The 24,176-nt window shown below is 39.4% G+C and overlaps 1 protein-coding gene across 2 annotated transcripts in view; it reads left to right on the forward strand.

Moving 5' to 3' along the window:
• The first annotated feature begins 1,257 nt into the window (after window positions 1–1,257).
• Window positions 1,258–24,176, forward strand: part of LOC125242623 (V-type proton ATPase 116 kDa subunit a 1-like) — a 70,291-nt gene continuing 47,372 nt past the window's right edge. Inside the window, exons 1-2 of one of the 2 annotated variants that reach the window (XM_048151430.1) lie at window positions 1,258–1,323; window positions 20,168–20,301. In XM_048151430.1, coding sequence (XP_048007387.1) covers window positions 20,185–20,301 — 117 coding nt within the window. In that variant the 5' untranslated portion in view covers window positions 1,258–1,323; window positions 20,168–20,184. Of the gene's footprint in view, window positions 1,324–1,375; window positions 1,588–20,167; window positions 20,302–24,176 lie in introns of those variants that run through there. The other variant, XM_048151429.1, reaches the window with a different exon arrangement.

A 24,176-nucleotide genomic window follows, 5' to 3' on the forward strand; every position in this document is an offset into this window, starting at 1 on the left:
GTAACTCAGAAACACCTCTTAATTAATGATAACAATATTAAATTATACGCCTGGTTTCATTTATCGCCCTTGTTACGCGCTGTAGACGATCAACCAAATTTTAGCACTAAAAATATGCGAAATTCAAATTTTCTATAGAAATTAAGCCTTTGCCCTTGCATTTTAACTCAATTTTGAAGTGTTATGACTCTTTGATGATTCTGCCAACGTCAAGGTTTGAGAAGGCACGCGTTTCAAGAATGCAATTGGCCACCGAACCCTACATGTCGCCTTTTCTGGTGCCAATGTTTACTTGACCGTCTATACTTACAGCATAGGCAGAAAGATAATACTGATACTTACATAGGATTTAGGGGGGGGGGATACTTATGCCGTGAAACTTGGGATTAGTTACTAGGATAAAACAATTATAGATATAATATACATTTACCTCTTTGTCTAGGGTAACATATAGTTATGTATTATGTACATAATAATATGTTATAATAGGCGTGCCAAGAGTGGCACTGAAACTTAGTAGTTCAAGTGCTCTGCCTACCCCTTGATGGGATACAGGCGTGATTATATGTATGTATGTATAATAGGTGTTAATTTAGGGCCGGCAACTTGATGGTGCGTTTGTATGCAAGGCATGTATCACCCACGAAGTTTCAGGGGTATAACTACGGTGACTGAATACCATCAGACGGCCCGTACTATTGTTTGTTACCACCAAGAACAAAAAATTGAGTGCCAATTAACATACATACATACATACATACTATCACGCCTGTATCCCATGAAGGGGTAAGCAGAGCACATGAAACTACTCAAGTTTCAGTGCCACTCTTGGCAAAAAGGGGTTGAAAGAAATCGAAATCGAAAATGTGACATTGCAGTGACAGGTTGCCAGCCTCTCGCCTACGCCACTATTTAACCCATATCCCACAGTCGCCTTCTACGACACCCACGGGAAGAAAGGGGGTGGTCAAAATTCTTAACCCGTCACCACACGGGCAAATTAACAATTTAACTATAAATAATATTTATTGGTCTCCAAGTCCATTTTTCCCATCCCCAGTGGGTATTCCCCACGTTATATATGTACGAGTAGCACTCTGTATAATACAATCGATTTTCCAAGTAAACCCAATAAAATACGAATTTTACGACATCATAATTATCACAGCTGTTCAATAAATACAAATCGGTGCACCGTAATCTCGCGAGCGCACCAACCTCGGTTCACAGGTTCACAGCACGCCGCGCCACAGTTCGCCGCGACGCCGCGAGCGACGCCCGTGCCGCCACTTACGCGCACCACTCGACTCGCTCATGCCATAAGTGAGTATCCAGTGACAACTTGCGAAAAAAAAAGAAAATCAAAAATGGCCGCGGATTCAAAACAAAAAGCGCGCGCGTTCCAAATTTAAATTGCTGAGTTCGAAAGGATTACTCGTGATCGCCGTTGAATTTGAACTCGCGTTCGTAATTGATTATGAATTCCAGATGAACGAAATGGAATGCATTAGAGCAAAATAACTAGGCTCCAAAGTGTTGATAATTGTGTATTTAAATATTATCAAACAGTATTTGGATGACGTCCAGGTACGAAAATACAATACCTAACTGTCTCGGCGTTCGTCTGGGCTAAACGGTTCATCCGGGAGACCTAAGATTAGGATCAGAGCTGGATGTCCTGTTGTCGTAAATATCACTTAAACCTGGGTCATTTATCCTAGTTCTGTCTCGTTCTGGTCAGGTGAGTGTGAGGGAGATAAATTGGGCATAAGTGGGCTGCTAGAAATGTGCGGTATGTGTTCTCATTCTTTTGCATCGTTGCATTCCTCTCGGGGATTTGCTTGTCAAATTCGTGGGCGAATAATATTTATATGTCGTCTTATATCAGTAGGTCAGTACTAATAATAGAGTTCTACTATGTTAACTGATAAAATAAATAAGTTACTACTATTATACTTATGCTTTAATGCTGAGCTCCAAAATATGAGTACCCACAATACAAGAAGGCTTGTATTGTGGGTACTCAGACGACGAAACATATACATAATATACAAATAGGAACTACTACTTAAATATAATATATACGCAAACAGTATTGACATGGGAAAAAATGTTTGTACTCACACAAATAACATTTCTACTGGGATCGAAAGTTCGAAACCAAAGATCACCAACTACACAGCAGCAGCGGCTGGTTCATGTAAGCCGATTCCCACCGGCTTGCCTAAAATTGATTACTAGTGAAGTACCTTAATGTTAAGGTAGGTTTCTTTTTGCTCAGTGTTGCATAGCAGAAATTTTCACCAGCCGCCACTGCTACACAGATTGATCACTAATTAATTACCAAACTAGATCAGTCGTCAGATCAGACACTGAAACTAGCAGCAAAAAAAAACCGGCCAAGAGCGTGTCGGGCCACGCTCAGTATTTCCGTAGTTTTCCGTAATTTACTCAAAAACTACTGAACCTATCAAGTTCAAAATAATTTTCCTAGAAAGTCTTTATAAAGTTCTACTTTTGTGATTTTTTTCATATTTTTTAAATATATGGTTCAAAAGTAAGAGGGAAGCACTTTTTTTTTCCTTTAGGAGCGATTATTTCCGAAAATATTAATATTATCAAAAAACGATCTTAGTAAATCCTTATTCATTTTTAAATACCTATCCAACAATATATCACACGTTGGGGTTAGAATGAAAAAAAAATCAGCCCCCACTTTACATGTAGGGGGGGTACCCTAATAAAACATTTTTGTCCATTTTTTATTTTTGCACTTTGTTGGCGTGATTGATATACATATTGGTACCAAATTTCAGCTCTCTAGTGCTTACGGTTACTGAGATTATCCACGGACGGACGGACGGACGGACGGACGGACGGACGGACGGACGGACAGACAGACATGGCGAAACTATAAGGGTTCCTAGTTGACTACGGAACCCTAAAAAGAGCTATGACTGTACAGAAACATTTTACTGACTGATGTTTATGGACTTTTAGATTTTAAAGTGTAACGTTTCACAAAAAACCGGCCAAGAGCGTGTCGGGCCACGCTCAGTGTAGGGTTCCGTAGTTTTTCGTATTTTTCTCAAAAACTACTGAACCTATCAAGTTCAAAACAATTTTCCTAGAAAGTCTTTATAAAGTTCTACTTTTGTGATTTTTTTCATATTTTTTAAATAGCAGCAATAGCCTACTCAGAGTACTGTCTGGGGACTACGACTGCCCCATAATTAAATACTGGGTGGAAGTTGCCATCGGCAAGGCTAAGTAAGAGTGTGTGTGTGTGTGTGTGTGTGTGTGTGTGTGTGTGTGTGTGTGTGTGTGTGTAATGTGTGTGTTTTTTCTTGTGAGTGTGTGTATATAATTATTATAAATCTACTAACATAGTTTGTAAGTTAAAATTGTTACTAATATATTCTATGGATCAGTGGTCTACAATAAATGATTTTTATTTTTATTTTATTTATTTATTTAAACATATGGTTCAAAAGTTAGAGGGAGGGGGACGCACTTTTTTTCCCTTTAGGAGTGATTATTTCCGAAAATATTAATATTATCAAAAAACGATCTTAGTAAACCCTTATTCATTTTTAAATACCTATCCAACAATATATCACACGTTGGGGTTAGAATGAAAAAAAATATCAGCCCCCACTTTACATGTAGGGGGGGTACCCTAATAAAACATTTATTTCCACTTTTTATTTTTGTACTTTGTTGGCGTGATTGATATACATATCGGTACCAAATTTCAGCTTTCTAGTGCTTACGGTTACTGAGATTATCCGCGGACGGACGGACGGACGGACGGACGGACGGACGGACGGACGGATAGACAGACATGGCGAAACTATAAGGGTTCCTAGTTGACTACGGAACCCTAAAAAGGTCTTGTTTCAATTTTTGACATTAGCAGTAAAATGTCAAAAATTTAACTATTTTGATATTTTCAACAGCAATGCAGCCGACACAAATGCGCACCACTATACTGCAATTGTATTAGCAAATGGCAAATATATTAAGGCGAGATGATCTGTCAAACTAACCAATCCAAGGGGGTGAGGTGCGCGGCGTCCGGGCAGCCCCGCCCGCGCGGCGATGTTCGCTTGTCGCACACGCGGGAACTCAAATTCGCACGGTAGCATGACACAGACGGATCGCAGTCATAATGATCGCCGTATTTTAACTGGGCTTTCTTAGTTTTTTCATGAAATAGGAGGCAAATGAGCAGCTCATCGCCTGATGGTAAACGATCACCGCCTTTATTTTTTTTATTAGGTTTCATCATTTGTGTAAGTAATACTAATGATTTATAGTTACAGTGTGTTTGGTCAGAGTTGTCGGAGCTTTTAAGGACGTACCTAAAGTAAAATCAATTTTATCGAACTTCTTAGTAATCGCACTTATCTACAGATCGACAGGGTGAAATAAAAAGGACCATTCAAACTTTGCATAGTGACTTTTGAGGTCATTATGAACAACGTTTATTAAGGGTACAATGCTGAAACATATACGAAAAAAAATTTGGATGTTCCATAGAAATGAGCTGTATCATAACAGTGGAAATGTATAAAATAGATATTTTTTTTGCGTTTTCAGCATTAGTCCCATAGTAAATAGAAGCACAATTTGATTTGATTTGAAATTACGAGTTACAACTATTTACCTGCAAATATATACTGTGTAGAGAATTTTATGGAAATATACCTACTTCTCCTAAACATCATAAGTGTAGCTTTTACGGTTTTCCTGAATATATAAAAAAAAACTGAAAATGGGGACATAAAAATGGGGAGGAGGGTGAAGATTAACATCACGGCGAGTTTTCTACTTCATGGACAAGTTTTTTCTTATAATAAACCTATTGTTAACAGAACACAGTAACCGTCAGCTTCTTTGACCATAAACTTTAGGTAAAAAGATATTATGTCATGTCACTGCTGTTTAAAAATACACATTATTTTTTTCAGCCGTGAATAAATAACGCTTTTTCATTTTCATATTGAAAGCCTTTAACCTGTATATTTACAATGTATACATGCCAAAGTTTCGAATTTTATTCTTGTTGTTCATGAACCTACTAATAGCAGGTTACTTAAGTACTCGTATATTTTGATGATTATGATGAAATCACTCATCCAGTCACTGATGAAATCTGTGCTATTTATATTAAGATATGAATAAAATCTAAAGTATGAAAACTATGCAATTGAAACTTTGTCTATTTAATAAAGTTGCTATTGATATCATATCCTGACAATTATATTTATCTGGTTTAAACTAGACCCCAAATTCGAGGATTCAGAAGAACGACAAAATGCTTCAAGAAAACAGTTTTTCTCTTCGCTTGACTCGTGTTGGTGGTGGTGGCACTACCGCCACTAATATCTCCAAATAAAATACAACCCAGCACAAGATAAAGTATCATACTTCATAATAATTTATTGATAAATCAATACCATTCTATGCCTACCTCGAATTCTCAAGTATATTTATATCAAGTATCAACTTTTGTCAAAGGAGTCAGACAGCTTGCTGAAGGATTCGTATAATCTTGCAAATTAGACAAATATCTGTAAATATAAAGTACCGGAATCATACCCACCAAATAAAAATAAAAAAAATTGTCCAGCTTTATCAATGTATGATTATTCATCAAAATTTATTGAGAAGTTAAAATACTGAAATCTTTTAACTATTATGGAAAAATGGCGACAGTTGACAAACAAAATTTCTGTCAGGCTGGCCACATGTTTGGCATAGACACAGAAAAAATATAGACGGAGGGTAGCACGATCTAATTAACCTTATACCAAATTTTGAAAGACAGAAATACCTACCCTACCTGATCTTCAATCAGTACTGTATCTACCGCCGCCTTTTCTTTCGAACAACTCAATATGTTTATGAAAATTATACGTATGTTTGTTCACTAGCTGGACATCAGTCATATATTTTCTAAGTGGAAAGTTGTGCTGTAATGACGTCACAGACGCGTCATCTAGGGGTTTCTAAAATCTAAGATGTTTAGATATCGTAAATGTCACTTGATAACATCATATGAAAATGAAATACTTACGAGTATATATAAATTATCATTTTCTTACCTTTTCAGAGTCTTTGGTTAGAATTTTCTTTATTTATTTGTTTTCTAGCACGCAATTATTTTTTCTGCCTCCTCAAAGCTTTGTTCCCCATTGTTTCAATGACACGTGACCACGCGGAGAAAACTGACACAGGTCCATCCTCTGAAAGCGCCGCCGCGCGACTGAAGAGGCCATAAGTGCCATCGAAAATGTTTTCAATTTCAAAAAAATTTTCAAAAATTTTTTTTTTTTTGCAAAAACAGGATTAGTAACGGGTCTTAAAATTGGGTTCATAGTTGTTCCATCTTTCCTTTGCGGATTTGGTAGTATTTGATAAATATTATATTATTTTAATGACGCTACCGGCACAAACTCATCAGATTCATCTAGATAATCTTATTACCTATATATTGAAGTAAAAAAGAAGTCAAAAAAGTTTTTATCCCAGCTATGGGAACGATTTATTGTTAAAAGAAGAGGGAACTTTGGGGTCATTTTCTATCGAGCGAAGTTGTAACATTCCTGTTGTTCAACTCCATAACATACTCACCAGATCCTGAAATTTAACATATATCGTTTTCAGATTTTTCCTTTGCGTTTTCCTATGTTTTTAACGGCTTCAAAAAACGAGTGCGCGCAGCGTCTACGGAAATATATCGCCCAGGAAAACATTTTAAAAATAATAAATGCAAATGTTCAGTTGACATTTGAATAATTATTTTAGGCTTCAAGTGACACCAGGCCCCGTAGCCGAATGGCATTTCTCCGACGCCAAAGGAAAGCGATACGCCGCTGGCTCTGTCGCGCCAATACGCAAGCGCGATAGAGATAGATATCTACTAGCGCTTCGTTTCGTGAGCGTTTCGTGAGCGATTGTGCCATTCGGCTAGCCACCCAGGCCCCGTAGCCGAATGGCATTTCTCCGACGCCAAACGAAAACGATACGCCGCTGGCTCTGTCGCGCCAATACGCAAGCGCGATAGAGATAGATATCTACTAGCGCTTCGTTTCGTGAGCGTTTCGTGAGCGATTGTGCCATTCGGCTAGCCACCTTGACCAGAACGGAGACATAAAATAGTAATAAAAAAACCGGCCAAGAGCGTGTCGGGCCACGCTCAGTGTAGGGTTCCGTAGTTTTCCGTATTTTTCTCAAAAACTACTGAACCTATCAAGTTCAAAATAATTTTCCTAGAAAGTTTTTTTAATGTTCTACTTTTGTGATTTTTTTCATATTTTTTAAACATATGGTTCAAAAGTTAGAGGGGGGGGGACGCACTTTTTTTCCTTTAGGAGCGATTATTTCCGAAAATATTAATATTATCAAAAAACGATCTTAGTAAACCCTTATTCATTTTTAAATACCTATCCAACAATATATCAAATGTTGGGGTTGGAATGAAAAAAAAATCAGCCCCCACTTTACATGTAGGGGAGTTACTCTAATAAAACATTTTTTTCCATTTTTTATTTTTGCATTTTGTTGGCGTGATTGATATACATATTGGTACCAAATTTCAGCTTTCTAGTGCTAACGGTTACTGAGATTATCCGCGGACGGACGGACGGACGGACGGACGGACAGACAGACATGGCGAAACTAAAAGGGTTCCTAGTTGACTATGGAACCCTAAAAATGGAAATATCTTGACAATATCGACAGCTGAATTAATTATCCAAAGTCTTTATTTACCCGAACATAATATTTACATAATTACCTATATAAGAAACTAAGACTAAAAGCTAGCTAATGTCTAAAATATAACTGAATTAGTTATTTTAAATAGTTGGGGTCCATAATGAAAAATACGGTCCCATCCGGAAGAAAGCATGAAACTTGGCATGAATGTAGCTTTCATATATGTGCTTCAATGTCGATATGGAAGCACGCTGAAGAGTCAATTTTTCCCCCCCTTACCCCCATTTTATCTCCCTCATTCTAGTTTTCTGGATTTTATTCCAAAACGGTAGGACTGACGAGTTTACTCTTTAAGATTAAGAACCAAATCATCGTCGATAAATTACCTATAAAACGATACCAAATACATAGTGATAAGATTAATATTTAAAAAGAAAACAGCCATCAACTTATTATGAAATTGTAAAAAGAGGCACATTTTTTCTTTTTTGTGTCATTTATAGAAAAAGTACAAGAGTTGTTCAAAAATAGGCTAAAGAGGTTAAATGCTTTATTCATTGAGCTACAATATGATACTATTATAATAATTGTGGTAGAGTAATAACTTTCAGAGTTACAGCTCACCCCGTCTGACTCCATGAAACAAGCACCTAAGTTTTCTGCCTTTTCACAATACGCTGCCACTTTATTTGCTTCCAATTCGAGGTCCAAATAGAAATAAAGTGTAGTTCATGTATTGATCCAGTTTATAATCTGTATATAAAATTTTATATAAATCCGCCTAGCCGCTTTCTCGTGATTGAGTAACAAACCAAACTACAAATTTGTATGTGACCAACCGTCTTAGCGTGCCTTCCAAAGCAAATAAGCTGGCAGAGAAGAAGCATTTAAATACTGATGATTATGCAGGGTTTGACAGAAACATGAAATAATAATTTTGTAAGTGATTCAGTGTATAATATGTAACATGCCAAGTTTCATGCTTTCTTCCGGATGGGACCGATATATTTTTTTTGTTAGGAGGTGGACCCGTACTAAAAATAGGTCTACGGAAATATAGCGAACTCGACACTGGCTATAGTGGCTATGGGCAACATCGCTCTCAAGTACAAAAAAGATTTTCTTGAAGTCGGTTAAAAAAAATGTGCTTTGAGTCCCTTGGCGCGGAAGCAGTGAAACTTCGTAATATGGAAATAAAAATAGGAAGGGGAATTTCAAAAATTCCAGTTGACAACACTGAGCGTTTAACGTTTAACGCGCTGTCAGTTGGAAGTCGCATTAGAAGTTTCACTCCAAGAATACCGAACGCTTTATTTGTGACTAGCTAATGCCCGTGTCTTCGCTCGCGTTAAATTCGAAGATTCCCGAATGCTCCATACAAACTGCCACACCCCCGCTTTTTCTTTGGGGGTATCTTTGGTATCTATTTCAGGTTTTGCACTTACCTATATATAAACACTATTATGTACGTTAGCATGTAGTTGCGCTCTCTCGGAAGGGTTTCCACGGAAGACCAGCGTCGAGATTCTTAAGGGTGGAGACCCTTAGAAGGAGACAAAAAGTAGCCTATGTCCCTTCAAGCATCTCCACTTAAACAATCACGTCAATTAGTCAGTTTTGCAGTGAAAGACAAATAAACGGACAGACACACTTTCCCATTTATAATATTAATATACAACCTGCTTTTATTGAATTCCGTTAACTTTAAGGGAAGGTTCTTCAGATCAAATACAATTAATTTCTCTAAGAAACTAGCGTCTTAACTCTTACGGTTATCGAGTTATTAAAAAATAAAGATAGTTACTTACTGAACACGTGTGTGACAACCTTTACCAATTCCTAATGTTATTTGTTTTGACATGTGCCGTCAATCATATGACACTAACTTGAATGTTATTCTTAAGGGTCTCTCACACTAATAATTTCATTTATTATGTTATGTATGAAAATGATGAAAAGTTATTTTGCGAATTTAACTAAAAATGATATACAGGGTGGTTCCTGATAATGAACCTAGCAACAGTAGCAACGTGTCGAATTTAACGGAAAACAAAAACAACACGGTGTATAGTATGGATACACTACTAACCCTTAGTTTACCCACTGTTGCTTAGCAACCATATAAAGGCTTACATGATTGGTGTTGCTTGCCTTGAATTTTTTAAATACCCCATTTTACAAGGCACTAGTCATGTGTGGATAAGAGTGTTGGGTGACGGATAAAAAGAGATTGCATGTAGCGGTGAAGAAAATGTTAAGATAGATGTGTGGCGTGACAAGAATGGATAAGATTATGAGATGAGATGAGTATATAAGAGGAAGCCTGAAAGTTGCACCGATAGTAGAAAAAGCAAGAACTAATCGTGATGAGATAACAATCATGTGACGAGAATGTATTTAAAAAAAATTTAATAGGTATTACGAATGAATGTGGAGCGAAGTAATGGGAGAGTAAAACCGAGGAACAACAAGATAGACTGTGTGAGAGATGATATGAAACGAAAACAAGTGAATGATGAGATGACGGACGATTGAGAGGTATGGAAGAGGGGGATTATGCTGCGCCGACTTCTAAATAGGGACGACGACTACAATAAAAAATGTAATTCTATTTAGTCCGTCAGTTATAGATCGTCTAAAAATACTGAACACATATTTTTCGCTTTATCTAATTATTGAAAAAATACAAAGATACAGGGCATCAAAGTTCCGGAGTGGGGGCTTGTGACGTCAGTTTTAGGTAAGATTTGTACCTAGGCGTGACGTCATGCGAAACTTCAAGGCACTGTACCGTCGTCATTTTTCGTTTGTTAGAAAAATTAAAAAATATGTGTCCAAATTTTTTTGATGGTCTAACTGACGGACTAATTACTTAATTCTGTTGATTTCGAACGAGCATTTATATTGCAAACGAAATGTGTCCGTGCAATAATGAAAGCCTGGGTAATGGATACCTGCCGGCCACTATTTAAGAAATTAAAAATATTACCACTGCCTTGCATGTATATTAAAAAAGCACTGTTGCTTGTAAAAAGCCGTCCAGACTTATTCCATATAAGATCGGAGTATTTCTCAAGCCAAAGAACCTAATACCAAAACCTTCTATACCAACCTCGGTGCAACTTAGATATATACAGAGTGGGGCCTGTAACAAAGGCGAAGAATTGAACTGTAGGCTATTCTCCTTATACTGATCAACATTTGTTCAGTGACTTTTAAAAATTATGAAGTCTTTAAATTTTTAATTTTTCATACAAAATAAATATTAGCTTCAATGTACGCCATTATTGTTGTCATTGACGTTGTCTGTCACACTTTAGACTTAACAGAATTCGCAATATATTACCTCTTAGAAAAAACTTTCAAGGGTGATAAAAATCAAAATACAAGTTATTTTTAAAAGTCGCCGAATAAATGTTGATCAGTATAAGGAGAATAGCCTAGAGTTCAATTCTTCGCCTTTGTTACAGGCCCCACTCTGTATAAGAAGAATGCGTACAACATGTGCATAGTTATTTATAATAGTCTTCCCGATACTATTAAGACACTAAATGCTCTAGAGTATAAGAAGAAAGTCACCAGTTTTCTTCTAGAACACTGTTTTTACAGCGTGAAAGAATATTTAGAATATGATAGTTGATAGAATTAGAATAATTAAAATGTTAAGCATGTATTACGTTATGAATCTTTTATTATGAATTATGTTGTTGAAATGGAATTGAATTTTAAATTATAGCTATATTTAGTATAGGTATAATATAGTATTTTTATGTAAAATATTTTGCATGTCGTTTCGTGCGACTGAATACTGTACACCATCCTACATAATAACACCTGTGTATTCTAGAAATAAGTAAATAAACGATTTATCTTATCTTATCTTAATAATTTTTTTTAGTCGTCATCCCAATTACTGGGATCAGGGCAGGTGAATGATGATTACAAGCATGATGCAAATCTAAGAATATTGGTATATTTCAGACTTGGCCCAGTTATTAGTATTCAATTTAAGATGAAAACACTTCAATCGTGCAGTGGGGCATCTAACTGCAGCGGGGATTATCAGTAGCTATTATTACGGTCTATTACAACACTGATTATATTGTTTACTTCGAGTCTGTACTTTGTAATGGACTGAGAGCCCAGAGTCGCCAGACCTTCCTCAAATTCTCAAGGATGAAACTTTGGGATAATGTAGAGTTCGTTTTGACGTTTAATGCCTGCATATTACCTAGTTCGGCCCGTTGGCCATTTTTTTAGAAAATACTGTTAGGAATTGATAATCATCATTCAGGTCTGGAAAAGGTCTAAAAATACATATAAAAATATATAACATATCAAGAATATATCGAGGGTTTACCGGTGAAACCCGATAAATCGAGATAATTTGTCTTTGAAATAACAGCATTGTGGAAATTACACATAATGTAGTTCGAATTTCAAAAACCAGTTTGTTCAACTTCACAATATATAATATTCACAATAATATTGGGTTGGTAAGAAAGTAATGAGCGATCGATTGAATTCCATATAAAATTTTTGAGAGAGTTCTAGAATCTTCTAAGGTCGAAAGTATATAAAGGGCGAGTCGCACAGTTTCTCGTCAGTCATTCACTAGCTGTCGCCGAGCTAATATAAGGAAGAAAATGGACGAATTAAAAGTGCATGTAAGGCATTGCTTACTATATGAATTTCAGTCTGGCCATTCAGCCGCCGAAGCAGTGCGTAATATATGTCAGCGTGTTGCTCCTGAAGTTGTGTCTGAGGCCACGGCGAAACGATGGTTCCAGCGGTTTCGTAGTGGCGACTTTTCATTATCAGATCAACCTAAGTCTGGTCGACCGGTGAAGATTGATGTAGCCAAATTAAAAACCTTAATTGAAGGAGATCCGAGGCTAACGAGTCGTACTCTTGCTACCGAGTTAGGCTGCTCTCATGTCACCATAGAAACACATTTACACGAGTTGGGAAAAAACTACAAATACAGTGTTTGGATACCGCACCAACTTGATAGAGATCAACTAAACCGCCGTGCCGATATCTGCATACAACTTCTGTCTTTTCGCCGCACATTCAACTGGTTGGACCATCTTATCACTGGAGATGAAAAATGGGTCTTATATATAAATCACACACGCAAACGTCAGTGACTAGCTCCAAACGAAAAAGGAATAGAGGCACCAAAAACAGAGCCTCACCCGAAAAAAGTTATGCTGTCCGTTTGGTGGGATATTCATGGTATTATTCACTGGGAACTCCTACCAAGTGGAATGACTATTACCGCATCAGTATACTGTAATCAGCTTGAAAATTTAAACCAAAAAATCTGTCAGAATCGTCCACAGCATGCTAAAGTTTTTTTCTTACACGACAATGCTCGCCCACACATTGCAAAAGTGACTCGGCTAAAGCTTTTGGAGCTAGGTTGGAAAGTGATACCTCATCCACCGTACTCTCCAGACTTGGCACCTACGGATTACGCATTGTTCAGATCGCTAAGCAATGCCTTGAATGAAAAAAAGTTCGATGATCAAGCCCATCTACGACAGTACGTAGCTGAGTTTTTTGAATCTAAACCTAAGAACTTCTTCGCCGATGCTATTCATTCTTTACCAGAACGATGGAGACAAGTAGAAGATAACGAAGGCCGTTATATTTTTGATAAATGATTAAAATAATAAATTAAATAAAAATTACAATATTGGTTATGATTCGCTCATTACTTTCTTACCAACCCAATAGAAATAATGGATAAATGATAAAATTGGGAACATCATAGGCATGCATAAAGTTTTTCCAATATTGGAAAAATTTACATTTTCTCTTGGATGAAATATTTGGAGATCACGACGGCTTCCCTAAACATACTTCTGGCTTAATTCAAACTTCCGGAGCCTAAAGCAAAAATCTGTAATAAAACAGACCCGACCGGAAGTCCCCCAGAAGCCAACACAAACTCGTAGTTCGTTCACCTCTATCCGGATAATTTGGGCCGTTAATAATTTTCTGGCAGCCAAGGCCGATGTGACCTTGACTGAGACATTGAATTATTCGGGAAGAGTAATGTGATTTTGTATCCAATTTGGATTTATAGGAAGCTGACGCACGTTTGGCGTTTTCCGTACCAAAGACGTACAAAAGGAACCCATGGGTGCGAGTCTGTCCGTCTGTTTACCAAATATCTTTAGAACTACTTATGTGATCAGATTTGATAAATCGATAGATGACATTTATGGTGACATGTCCGAGAATCAATAGTACTGTAGTGGATGAAACAACGCACTTAAAGTATCTGACATCCTAAATAACTCTTCTAAATATAAATTAATCTGTACAGTTTGCGGTCAGAAATGTCAAAGTTATTTTTTTTATGTTGGCGGTTACAGTATTTTAGTTGGGCCATTTTTTCAAAGTTGTCCACCACACTTTTTTGTAACATGGGTATTTTTTACGCGATTCATACTCAAAATCACAAGGTCTTTCGATCCTGATAAGAGAAAAAAATTGTCCCAAAATTTCCATACATTTTTCAAACCTTCCATTCCGTTACGGCCATACAAAATGTATGAAAAAATGGTAACGGAATGGGAAAGAACCTTGGGACACTTTTTTTCTCCTATTGGGATTGAAAGAGCTCGCGATTCTGAGTGGAAACCACATAAAAATTTCCAAATCAAAAAAAAGATGGGGTGGACAACTTTGAAAAAAAAAATGGTTCAGTTACTACTTCTGAAGCTTTTTTGATCCGCTACTTTTGATGCTGTTAATGTCCAAAAGAGAAAAAACTCTGAACTATTATACAAACGCCTAAAAATATCCAAATAACTATAAAGCCTCCGCCACACATAAAGCGTTTTGATAGCGTAGCGTCAGCGGAGTGCAACGATAGCGGTGCGCCGGCGGAACGCTGGCGTTCCGCTCGCAATCCGCGCGCATTCCGCTCGCAATCCGCGCTCGTTAGTTCCCGCCGGCGTCCGCTGGGCGCAACGCCAGCGTTCGTCCGGCGCACCGCTATCGTTGCGCTCCACTGACGCTCCGCTACCGCTCCGTCTACGCTATCAAAACGCGCATGTGTGGCCGAGCTTTAAGCGCGTTCTTTAATTTTACTACCCATCATTAAACATTAACTGACGGTATCGTCTCCGCTCCCAATCAACGAAAATAGGCCAAATTACTTCAACACAAGGTCGAAATTACTATAACCGTGATTGATGGCTTTCTTAAGCCAATGTTTAATTATTATGAGCTGACAAGTTCAGCAGTTGGCGATATAAATCGTTCTGAGAAGTTGTACCTATCGATAAACGTGTTGTTCTTGGTACTAAAAGTGTGTTTATACTGTATTATGTGATGACATGACAATGCATAATGATTTATGTATTAATTAGGTTATTAACATATATATATATATAAAAAGGAACACAACATACACCTAAATCTAAAATAACCCTCCCTGGATCGTACCTGGCTCAAACGTCCCCATTATACCCGCCGCATTTCCCCGCTGAACTGCAATGGAGACCTGTTGGACCAGATACGACCCAGAACGAGGATCGCAGCCCCTCTCCCGCAAACGACGCCCTAATTCCCTGAAAAAGGAGCGAGCCTCTGAACCCCAAGGCCCCGCTGTCTCAATTGCCACCGGCACAAAGTCATAAGCGGTTTCCAACGCAGAGTACTTTGTGTGCTTAGACTTTGCCGCGGACTCCGCCGCTGAGCCAGCACAACTTGTAGTCTGCCTCAAATGGGATGCAGCGTAAGTGCTGACACAAGTTGCATCCCACACGAGACAGCGCCCCCTTCGCCACGGAACCAAGGTCAGTCCGTCTGGCCGTTTGCCGTCTGTGCGACTCAACCCCGGTGGCTCCAAGACGCAAGGCACATTGGCAGAGACCAACGCGCGACGCACGATCTCGTTAATTGAGTGATGCCTCGGGAACCGCCCAGCACACCTTTGGCAACTAAGGCCGTGGTGCCCATCTTCCTCAACCATCACTCCACAGCGGCAACGGTGAGCCTCACACACCCTTGCCCTCAGCCTAAGAGCCGCTGAAATTCGTAACGAATCATTATCTAACAGCGTACCAAGCTGAGGCGAAGGCAAGGCATGTAACCACGCCCCAGATTCAGCCCGTTCGAGGGCTTTAAGGCGCGCCAGATCAACGCCCGATGCACCACTCACCAGCGAATCATATACCCGCTTGCTCAATATGTCATCCCACTGTTTTTGGATAACAGGGTTGTCAGGCCGCTTACCGCAGGGGATTGTGTCCGACCACTGTGCAAGTGCATCAGAAACGTACGAGACTGGAAAATTGCCGCCATATTCAGGGTAAATGCGAGCGACAAGATCCGCAGCCCCGTGAGCTGATGCAAGAAATGCAACTAGTCCCAACCCCTCAACCGCGCGTATCCCTAGACCCCCATATCTTATGGGAAGAGCAGCCTGAACCCACTGGGTGTTGCTCAGTTCCACGTTCAACACCATCTCCAAAGTCACCCTGAGCTCACGATCGATTTCCTTAGCCTCGTTAACAAATTTCCACGTTGGGGATGTTCTGAGGATGTAAGTCATCCGAGGCGTGGCAAAACAGTTCCGTAACAGCGTCAAAGCGACATGGGATGACAAATTGAGCAAATGGTCCCTAACATTAACGAGAGCATCCTTCTTCATCCGTAAAGCCGCGCTGACCCCCTCAAGAAAAATAGGCGCCCCCAATAATGATAACCCCGTCTTGTCAACCATTTTAATCCCAGGCAATAGAGACTCCAAATTATCCAAATGAAATTTCGACACTGGCCCGCACGTGAAAAGTTCGCACTTTGTTGGGTTCACCTCTAAACCCACATTTTTCAAGGCTGGTATCAATAGCTGTAAGTCCTCCATGACTTCACCCGGCTTACCCCCGATAGTACCATCGTCAAGATACCACGCGTTAAGCGGAGACTTGAGCTTAACAATGGTCTGCTGTATAGCCAGGCAGAAAATCAGGGGACCTAGAGGATCACCTTGTTGTGCTCCAACCTGAGAACTAATCAATTCGTCCTTTAGGTAAAGGTTAGACGAGGCGGAATAACATTGATACAAAAAGGGGTAGAGAGACGGCACACGCTCCAAGACCTGCTGCAACATAACGTCCCTGTCAAGGCAATTAAAGGCGTTTCTCAAATCTACCTTGACAAGGACACTGTCCGTGTTATCGCGTTCCAAAACAAAAGTCCTGGTAGCATGTATAGCCGCCTCGCAACCCCTTGTCGTACCAAACCCGATCTGGTGCGGCTGTAAGTATTGTGACATAACGTCTCTCACTGCTTGACATCCCAGCTTTGCTGTAAGACGCCGAATCACACTGCCCACAGCAATCGGCCTTATACCCCCATCTTTTTTGGAAAGGGCACACAACGATGCTCCGTACAAATAAGGCGTCAATGTATGTGTGTGTATTAATTAGTTTTTAAAACATACATGTCATAAAATAAAAGTAACTTAAAATATAAATATTTTTAAACTACCCTTTATTAATTAATTGATTGTAAATGTCCCGGAATATACACCATGTTTTTATTGAATTCCGTTAACTTTAGCATATAGGTCCATTATAGGAAACAGAATGGCATAGTTAGTTTTCTTAAATTCGTATTTTTTTTTCTAAAAAAAAAAACCAAACACCTGCTATAGATGTTAATTTAATTACTGATTGAGAAACGGGCTTTACAATTAACTCACTCTAAATGTCAAAACTATGACTTGTCCATCGCATATTGAACACACAAAGTCCGTTTCTGAACAGCAATTGATGTAGCATCTATCGCAGGTGTATGTTGTTTTTCGAAAAAAAAAAGTTACGAATTAAAAAAAACTAACTATACTATTCTGTTTCCTATAATGGACCTAACTATATGCCAAAGTTAACGGAATTCAATAAAAACACGGTGTATATGAAATTATTTTAAAAGTCTCAACTCTATTCTGAAAAAAAACTGGATTTAATGGTTATAGGTGCCTGCCGCGAACGCAAAGAACGTTATTCGATTCCTGTTCTGGACAAAGTCCCTGTCACTCTATTTCAGTTTAAAATTATTGCACTTTTGCCGATACAGCGCCATCTATGTTTTTGTGCCAATCTTCTCGATTTGTTTGGCAGTTAGTACAGTTATTATTAATTTTGAGAAGCGATGATAATTATACGCAAAATATGAGATACAAGTATTTTGTTGTTTCGTTATACACGTCCGTAAATACATTAGGTATTCCCATAGGTACTAACAAAAATAATCTACGAGTGAGATTCGTACTCTTAATTTTAAAATAATCCGTTTCCGACATTGTTTCAGATGCCTACGCATAATCCATCCATCATCGCAATACTTTTGCGTGTTTATTGTTTTGCTGGTAACATACATTTCGCTGAATCTTTCCGACTTTAAGACGTTTTCACTGACAAGAGTTCGTTTACAAATAACCACAAAATTAAAATTTTGAAAAAACCCCCGACCGCGACATAGTAGACCGATTTTCATGAAACATGGCTAAGAACACTCCCGACTAACTCAGCTTTCAGACAAAAAAAACTAAATCCAAATCGGTTCATCCGTTCGGGAGCTACGATGTCACAGACACACAGACAGACAGACAGACACGTCAAACTTATAACACCTCGTCGTTTTTGCGTCGGAGGTTAAAAAATGGGAGGAGTCATAATATTCAGCATGGCCATTGGCCGCCCTCTGTTTTCCACTGCTATATTGTTGCTTCTGTGGCAGCATTGATTGTATTATGCTTCCAATTTTATCACTTATCCACGTGGATAAGACATCTGCCACTCTCACACGGACATATATTTGCCAAATAGATAGAATAGATAGATAGATATTATAGGACATTATTACACAGATTGAGGCTTGTGTTGTGGGTACTCAGACAACGATATATATAATATACAAATACTTATATACATAGAAAACATCCATGACTCAGGTCAGGAACAAATATCTGTGCTCATCACACAAATAAATGCCCTTACCGGGATTCGAACCCGGGACCGCGGCTCAGCAGGCAGGGTCACTACCGACTGAGCCAGACCGGTCGGCCAATGCGTGAGAGATGTCTTATCCACGTGGATAAGTGATAAAATTGGAAGCATGATACGCCGGCTGAATCAGGAAATGTCCTTTCTCCATAATATATCTATCAGGAAACTGATAGAATGAAAGAGATGGGGTCGGTAATAACGACACTACACCAGTAAAATGTAGTTACAGTTGTCACCCAAAGAATATCACATTACCGCCAAAATGTCATGGATGGTGGACTGGTGTCCCCTTAGTCCCAGAGAAGACTAACAAAGTAGTGAAAGCTTCGTAGAAGTCGTGGTCAGGATAGCTCAACAACAGCCAAGTATATAACTGTCGTCAGATTAAAAAACCGGCCAAGAGCGTGTCGGGCCACGCTCAGTGTAGGGTTCCGTAGTTTTCCGTATTTTTCTCAAAAACTACTGAACCTATCAAGTTCAAAACAATTTTCCTAGAAAGTCTTTATAAAGTTCTACTTTTGTGATTTTTTTCATATTTTTTAAACATAATATATGGTTCAAAAGTTAGAGGGGGGGGCCACACTTTTTTTTCCTTTAGGAGCGATTATTTCCGAAAATATGAATATTATCAAAAACGATTTTAGTAAACCCTTATTCATTTTTAAATACCTTTCCAACAATATATCACACATTAGGATTGCAATGAAAAAAAAGTCAGTCCCCACTTCACGTGTAGGGGGGTACCCTAATAAAGCATTTTTTTCTCCTTTTTATTTTTGCACTTTGTCGGCGTGATTGATATACATATTGGTACCAAATTTCAGCTTTCTAGTGCTAACGGTCACTGAGATTATCCGCGGACGGACGGACGGACGGACGGACAGACATGGCGAAACTATAAGGGTTCCTAGTTGACTACGGAACCCTAAAAAGGAAGACATTTATCCACAGAAAACTGACTTTTAGGCTGGTTTTAGTGCCACGCGGACCGTCCGCGTGACCAATTTGTATGAAGTTGATGTCGTCGTGATTTGTATGTTGTCCGCGCTGACCCGTCCGCGCCACTCTAAAACGCTCCCAGGCCCCGTAGCCGAATGGCATTTCTCCGACGCCAAACGAAAGCGATACGCCGCTGGCTCTGTCGCGCCAATACGCAAGCGCGATAGAGATAGATATCTACTAGCGCTTCGTTTCGTGAGCGTTTCGTGAGCGATTGTGCCATTCGGCTAGCCACCCTGAAGTTAACACAATATTAGTCCATTGCGGATCGCTCCGCGCGGTCAGTCCACGTGACATTAAAACCAGCCTTAGAATCTGTCGGGGAAAACTGAACAGCATTTCTTTTTTATCATTCAGAAACGTCTTCGAGCGATACTACATTTGTTTGCTGAACAGCATTTGTTTTCCAGGTCAATAACCTGCCACCATGGGGGACATGTTCAGGAGCGAAGAGATGGTGCTGTGCCAGCTCTTCGTGCAGCCGGAGGCGGCGTACGTCTCAATGTACGAGCTGGGAGAGGCTGGCATCGCGCAGTTTAGAGACGTGAGTTATAATATATTAGAAATAGATGTTCAAAAAAGATGATACAGTGTTAGTTCTTCGTGCAATCAGAGACAGCTAACTCGATCTAAGAGGTCGTCATTGTACCATTCAGAGAGGAGTGAGATAACTGTATAAATATTCTGAAGCTATGCATGTTCAGAAGCAAATCTCCATGACAGTTAGCTGCAGACAAAAGTAGACCCCCTTGCATACCTCTACAAATTTGTATGCAGGAGGGTCTACTTTTCTCTCAATAACAAAAAATAAAACCGCCTTCAAAAAAAGCGTGTTACAAAACACGGAGAAACTAAAAAGCCAAAAATAATAAACCTTCGAATTCAGATTTCTTATCGGATTGCAATAATCTAAACATCCAAATTATAAACAAAGCAATTATTTTTGAAGTCGGTACCAGACCTGTTTGCCCCACCCAACCATACGCAGGCTGGCCCCGACTCCAAAAATAATTGATTCCAATATTATTGCACAAACTAGAAAACATAGGTATTCGAGGAGTGTCGCTTAGTTTATTTAAAGACTACCTATCCAATCGCTCCCAGTCAGTGAAGATCAAAAACTACATTAGCAGTGAAGAAACTATAAGTTACGGTGTACCGCAGGGTAGCATTTTAGGTCCCACGCTTTTCCAGATTTATGTAAACCAACTGTGCCATATGAACCTTAAGAACTGCAAAATTATAGCCTACGCCGACGATACAGCGCTCCTCTTTCATGGCTCAGACTGGACTGAAACAAAAATATTAGCAGAAAAAGGCCTTTACGCTGTAACTCAATGGCTTAAAGCCAATCAGCTCACCCTCAATCTAGACAAAACTAAATATATACCTTTCGCAATTGCTAGCCCATCGCTACCTCCACCATCATTTTCTATACAGAGCCACATTTGCCAGTCTCCTTCGACTAACTGTCTTTGCGTCCCACTTGTACAAGCCGACTCAGTAAAATATCTCGGCGTTACGATTGATCAGCAACTAAATTGGCACACCCATATAGACTGTCTGACATCCCGCGTTCGGAAACTTATGTTTGTTTTCAAACAACTACGCTACTCTGCGGATGCCAAGACTCTAATGATAGTTTACTCTTCTCTATGCCAGTCACTACTAACCTACTGCACTCCGGTTTGGGGGGCTGCTGGCAAAACAGCTATGCTAAAACTGGAGCGTGCCCAACGCGCTGTACTAAAGGTTGCAATGGCTAAACCTTTCAGATATCCGACAACTCAACTGTACGCCGAATGTAGTGTCCTATCAGTTAGGCAACTATACGTCCTCCGCACCATCCTACGTAGACACCGAGATCTTTCTATATCTGCGAAAGCATCCGGCAAGCGGAGTAAGCAAACTGTCTGTCCAGTGGTACTCCAGAGGACAACTTTCGCCACCCGCCAGTACATAGCAATGAGTGCACGCATCTACAACAAAACAAACAAACAACTAGATATCTACCCACTAAATCGCTACAACTGCAAGACCAAATTACAAACATGGCTACAATCACAGACCTATCAAGAAACAGAGTCACTTTTAAACGCTCTCAAATAACTACCTATTCATCCCAAAATGTATCCCTTCTCCTTTTCCTTTAGCTCCGAAAGTTTCTCCAAACACACTCACACACACACACACACACACACACACACACACACACACACACACACACACACACACACACACACACACACACTCTCGCATTCATTCACGAGTCACACACGCTTGCGCGTTTCTGATTCGGATCATTTCACTTGGCATTTATCTAAATACGTTTTTATTTTCTGTTTTTTCCTTTTGTTCATACATATAGTATCACATATTTTTTTTTTTTTTTTTTTTCTCATCATTCTTTATCCATACCTAATAAGATATACTCTGTGTTTTTTTTTTTTTTTTTTTCTTTCACTTTCCTCGGGGGATTCACTGCATCCTGAGTCACAGGCTTAGACCTAGTTCAGGAAACAGAGACTCCTAAGTAGTAAAGCTGATACAAACCTAATAACAGTAATAACAAGTAATGTAACTTAGTATAAGTTTAGTTTTCATTGTATTAGGTTTCAAGACAATAAATTATTATTTATTATTATTATTAAATTATCCTTTAACTCCTAACCGTTGAGGAGTTGACCTTCCATCATCAGCTCAGCCACATAAAATTATTACCATCAGGCGTAAATACTGGTGTACCTTTGAAAAATACACTAAAAACATTACATGTGCCTATAACATTTGAAGAGTTCCCTCGATTTCTCCAAGATCCCATCATCAGACCCCGACTTGGTGCCAATGGGACCATCTCGGGGTTAGACCCGTTCGATCAAAAAAAAAATTTTGAAAATCGGTCCACGATCCTCGGAGATATCGAGTAACATACATACAAAAAAAAATAAAAAAAAAAATAAAAAAAATTCAGTCGAATTGAGAACCTCCTCCTTTTTTGAAGTCGGTTAAAAAGTAAAACTATTACAACAGCTAATCAACAACAGTAGCAGCAATGCTTATAGATGGGCACATGGGCAGTCTCACTCGCCCCTCCTTTTTTACTTTGGCGAAATGCACGCATGCCACCCGGTCCGGGGGAAAGGGGTCATGACATACCAACCTGTCTAAGACTACCGTCTAAAACCACCAAGGGCCTGGCCACATGGGCGCGTTGCGGCGACGCACCGCAAAAATTCTGCGTTGCGTTGCCGCGCCGCCAGTTTTTGCGGCAGGAAATCTGCGGCGCGGCACCGCGACGCAAGAACTCGCGGTGCGGCGACGCACCGCAAAGATTCGCGGCGCGGCACCGCAACGCAGAATTTTTGCGGCGCGTCGCCGCGCCGCCAAAACTGGCGGTGCGTCGCCGCGCCTCGATAACTATACACAGTGCAGAACTTCACGATCAGTCTTTATCCAGAGTCCAGACATGGATCCCATTACGCGTATTCTGCTCTTGCTCGTATTACGGAGGCGCTTAAAAAAAAAGGAGACGAAAAGAAGATGCTGGGTCAACCCATATATATATAAAATGAATAATGACGGAACTCATTTTGAAAGGAAATATGCGGCACTAAAGACAAGTGAAGTGAAGTTCAAAGAATATTTCAGAATGACAATAGCAAGTTTCGAAGAACTGGTCTTTAAAATCTCACCTCGAATAAAAAAAACAATATATATTTAGAAAACCTGTCGGACCTCTGGAGATGCTGGGATTAACTAAATATGCCGAATACCGAATATTTACCGAATATTCGGCCCATATCTAATGTGAACGAAGGACGAAAGGACAGCCTTATAGACAGCAGGCAGGCAATTATGGTCGCGCGATAAATGATAAAAATATCAGGCCGTCCCTATCGCACTATTTGTAAGTGCGATAGGGACGACCCGATGTTTTATCATTTATTGCGCGACCATGATTGCCCTGTAGCTTCTTATTGCTATCGGTGTCGAGTACTTATCTAAGTTAGGTATCTATTTTAAATATGACAGTGTAATTGTGTGTAGTACAGTACCTACAAAAAAAATCGTACAGAAATTAAAAATAATTACAGTACGCTGAACCAAAATAATATATTACTTACAATACTATATATCATATCATTTTCCTCAGAGCATTTTTCCTGTCTTTGTGTATACTACCTACGGTTGGCAACCCTACACCGCTCAATGTAGCATTTGCACGATACGGCAACGTGCCGCGGCGGCCGGCCGTGTCGCAGTTGTTAGCTAAGCTACCCTTGTGTGCGTGCGTGATGACACGATTTGCTGGTTGTTCTTTTAGGTATTTAAGTACTTTTAGGTGTTTAAGTACTTTTAGGTATTTAAGACGCTACAGGAGCGAAAATGGAAAGGAAAGGGAGCCCTTTCAATTTGGGA

This window comes from Leguminivora glycinivorella, chromosome 3, assembly GCF_023078275.1.
Source record: "Leguminivora glycinivorella isolate SPB_JAAS2020 chromosome 3, LegGlyc_1.1, whole genome shotgun sequence".
Lineage (NCBI taxonomy): Eukaryota > Metazoa > Arthropoda > Insecta > Lepidoptera > Tortricidae > Leguminivora > Leguminivora glycinivorella.